General features: G+C 48.3%; 1 protein-coding gene across 1 annotated transcript in view; it reads right to left on the reverse strand.

Annotated features, from left to right (window-relative positions):
* The window catches only part of LOC102386426 (ATP synthase subunit beta, mitochondrial-like), a 24117-nt gene extending 20286 nt beyond the window's left edge, over positions 1-3831 (reverse strand). The window contains 1 exon segment of the mRNA XM_014520803.2: positions 3803-3831. Within this exon segment, the coding sequence (XP_014376289.1) occupies positions 3803-3831 (29 nt within the window).
* Positions 3832-4404: the final 573 nt, after the last annotated feature.

Genomic DNA, 4404 nt, shown 5'->3' on the forward strand with positions numbered 1-4404 from the left:
AGATAGCCTCATTATAAGAATCAAACAATTAGTTTAAAAAAAATCATAACCCTCACTTGAAGACTGTGCAACTCTCACAAGGTTATGAAATCAATTTAAAAAGTCATATTAATTCTGGATTACCTAGACCTTTAACTGTAAAGCATTTAAAGAACTAGCAATTAAAAAGGAAAAACATGGTTATGCAATATGTAACATTCTTCTGATGCAACATTCATAAGTCACCTGCTGCCATATGGCATCTTTCTACTAGAAGTAAAGGTTGCTTACTATTAATTTGAATCTGTTCTCTCTGGATATCACTACTTGTAGCACAGACCATCTGTCACCCTTTAGCCTTGTAAATTAGAACCACGCATGCTATAAAACAACTTATTTGGTCAGTTTATAAACTAAATACCTCAGGTCTTAGTATAGCTAAATAGTTCCATCTCAGCTGGTGGAAGTTAATTCTCCATCAGATATCCAGAAGACCTGGGATTTTTTTTAAAGGACTTAACGGATTTAGTCCCTTCAGATGACACACTTTTAAAGGATTTCCTTCAGTATCCATGTAAGAGCACATAGTTTCAGGTGCAAGAACACAAGACATTTTTAGTTTTTATTAGGTAGGTACCTTGGGGCTGCTACAAGGTAAAGGACAAGCTGGATAGTTTCTGAAAAGAAAGAAGAAAAAAAAAAAAAGACAGACCCTGCAAAGACAGGGGACTGGACCACCGAGACCTTTCAAGACCTAGCTTCTTAGAGTTACAATAGCCAAGTCTTAGGATTCACTCCATTACAGTATATGGATCAAACACATCCATGTGTTTTACAGAATTGCTTTGTAGGGTTCCAAGGATACCTTTCTCCCAGTACTACACTAAGGGTTTCTTTTTAAATAGACAGCTCTAAAGGACATCCAGCTAAACTGGAAGTAAGCACAGAAGGGAGCTATGGCAATACTTAGACACCTAGAAGTCAGGTGTATGCAAAAGCCATTTGCACTACAAAAAAATAAAAAAAGCATCCAACTGATGTGGATAGGTTAATACATTTTGTTAACCAGACAATGTTAGTTATCAAGATAGGGTGACCTGAAGTTATGCAGGTACCACCATACTTGCTCCCTTTGTCCCAAGCTCAACTACTGAGAGCACTATTCCAGGAAGCTTCAAAACACTCCATGAGAAGCACCGCATTCAGCAGAGGATGACATGGTGCTACTCAGAGCATTCAAGGTTATGAAGTGTGCCGTTTTACTGGTGCTAGGAAGACAGCAGGCAACACCCGAACAACCAACAGACGCCACATTTACAACAGCTGGCACGCGCCACCTGCTGGTCTCCCTCATGTTCAGAGAGGCACCTGCAGCCTCAGGCCTACATGACGGCACGAGATGTCCCTGTCGCTCCACCGGCCAGGCAGAGCGACAGCAAAGCCTTTTCTTTCCAAGCGCAGCTGGGGGGGCTCCCAACAGGGGCCCCCCCCCCAGCGCTTGCCTCGAGGCGAGCTTGCCCCCACGCCGAAGGCTGCTGCTAAAGGCCTGACCGTGCCGCTCACCTCCGCACAGCACGGCCGCCCAACACCCCGCGACCCAGCATGCTGCCTGCGCCCCCGCACGCTCGCCTCGCGCCTTTACAGGCGGGCAGCGCGTGACAGCTGTAGTGCATGCACCGCCCACCAGGCGCTGGCTTGGGAGCGGCGCGTGCGCAGTAGGGAGGGTGCTCGACTGCGCTTTCCATTCCCGGTGTGTTCCGCGCCGCGCCTGTGCTCCGTGTGCCGGTGCCCGCCGCCTGCTCCTCCCGGGGACTCACCCGCCTCGGGGGACCCCCCCCCCCCCCGCCGCAGTCGCACCACTACCATGCACCCCCAACCATCAGCCGCCGGGGGCACGTGTCCTTCATGGCCCAGACAGAGCACCCCTGCTCCTGTTTCAATGCATGTTTTAAGCAGCAGAAGCGGGGTGCTCGGTCGTGGCCAGGGACACAAATCCGCCTTGGGGACAACCCTGGTGGCTCTGTTGGCCCCGTCAGGGGCATCCTATGAGGCCCTTTCAACACCGCATTTCCCCAGTTTCCTGGGAGTCGGGACCCGCCTGTGGCTTTAAACAGGGGGTGCTATGACCCATGAGTGGGTTGGTGTCCTCACCGGAGAAGACCAGGCTTTTGTATATAGAGTCCTCTCGGTGACCCAATACATTGGACAGAAAGCACTGTCTCTTGCCCTCGCATCCCCTGCCAGCAGTCAGAGACGTACATCTGGATAGAACAACGTACAGTTCAACTTCCTTCACTTATTAAGGCTAATTAACAAATCACTCAGGGAAATACGTGCCAATAACTTCCCTATAAATAGTAGTAATTTAACTTTACCTAAACTTTTAAAAAGTCATGTAAATCAGGGGTGTCAAAGATAAAGCCCACTGGCTGGATCCGGCTCATGGAGCCCTATCATCCAGCCCCCAGTGCTGTCCCTGGGTCTGGCTTTGACCCGCATGCCGGCAGACAGTGCCCTCTCTGGCCAGCATGGGACCTGCACTGCGTGCAGCACCCACTTCAACCTGGGGCATGCGCCATATGTGTGCTTCTGTAGTTGCCATCCCCTTTATGGTAACATTCACCACCACTCTGTGCTTGTGTGTCTGCTGTTGGTAAGTACAAAAATTGTCTTGTTAAAGTGGTAAAAATGGGTCTTATGGTGAGTACAGTCAAGGCAAATTACTTATCAAAGGATGACAAGCGTTCCTGATATTAAAAGCACAAGAGTTGCAGAATGGCAGGAAACTGGATTTTTTTCCAGTCAAATCATTAGCATTTTTATTTGCAAAATGTTGGGTCCTGCTACAGAAACAAGTTCTGACAAGCTAAAGATATTTTCAACAAAATCCTATCACTTTTCCAATTGTCAGACTACATTTTTCTAAAATTTTTGGATAAAATTAAAAGCATCTGCTTTGTGTTGTAAATACACTGAATTCAATTGGCATACATTTGTGGAAAGCTGGTGTAAAAGTGAGAAGTTTGGCATGTTGCTAACTACTGTGATTGTATTGAAGAAAAATAGTTGTCCAGGTATTTTTTTGTTATAAATACTAAACAGGAGATTCAAGATAAATTCTATGCAATTACTTCTTTTTCAAAACACCTCTTTGTTTGTTAACAACACGGTGAAGGTTTGTCATATGACCATAATTTGTTGATATAGTTCAGCAATTCTCAACCAAGGTACCTGGGGTGCCTAGGATACTTTCAAGGGTGCTGTAGGGTGCAACACAACGTTAGCACTGTTAGCACCAGGTATGCAAACATAATTCACATGATAAACTCAGAGATTTAAAATGTGGGGGACAGGGAATGGGAAGGGCACACACAGGGGAGACAGGCAACAAGGGGCAGTTACAGGCGGCAAGGACTGAGGCGTCGGGATTGTTAGAAATTGTTGAAGTGGTTTCCTTCTCTAGCAACACAGGAAGCACAGCCTGCACCTTCAGGTGCCCACAACTTTCCCCATAGTGACTAGGCATGATAGACAGGCTTGGCAGCAGACCTGTACCTTATTTAGTAAACTGTTTAAAATTGTATTGTGATTGGAAGTTTACGCCGCACTCCTCACTTAACGACCGAGTTCAGTTCCTGCGACTAGGGCGTTAAGCGAATTGGTCGATAAGCGAGGAGCCGCCCCTTGATACTGCGTGCCTTGGCTTGAGACGCCGCGCTGCTATTTCCATGACCAAAGTTCTCGTACTTACGACCAGTTCTTGCTGGTCGTAAATCCGCGCGGTCGTTAAACAGGTAGGTCGTTAAGTGAGGAGTACCTGTACTAGTAATCTTCCACTAAAGCTTTGCGCATGCGAAAATCTCATGTAACCAGAGAATATAAATACGTGTGTGAGAGTGCAACCAGAGCCCCTCTGCCTTTCTAAGGTCGGGGGACCTTCGGCCGAATAAACTGGAAAGACCACACCCTCGTCTCCTGCTTATTCGAGTCTCAGCTGGGAAACGAGCCCCGTTGGGGTCAGGAGTATTCGCAAGTGTTCCCTTTCCAGGTTGGGAGCTTAAGCGAATAATTTCTCTGACAGGATGCAGGGTAAGGTGGGGACGCACTGCAGGCAGAAGGCATAGGGGCAAGGAGTGGGAGGGCAGCCTACAGGGGGAGGCTGGAGGTGCATGAAGTAAGGAGTGAGGGGCAGGCATAGGCATGAGCTCCAGGATGCAGGCACAGACACAGAGGAGCAGGTGGAAGAGGGCACGCAGAAAGGGGCTGGCAGCGGGGGGAAGGGGGACAGGCACTGAGGGGAAGTGGCAGGGGGGACAGGAAGCAGGGTTGACAGGCTCAGGGGGGCAAGGGGCAGAGGTCTCCTTACCCTTCACTGCTGCTCACCTCCCCACAGCAGTTGAGATGGGGCAAATTTACAACAATCCT

This window comes from Alligator sinensis, unplaced genomic scaffold (assembly GCF_000455745.1).
Source record: "Alligator sinensis unplaced genomic scaffold, ASM45574v1 scaffold143_1, whole genome shotgun sequence".
Classification (NCBI taxonomy): domain Eukaryota; kingdom Metazoa; phylum Chordata; order Crocodylia; family Alligatoridae; genus Alligator; species Alligator sinensis.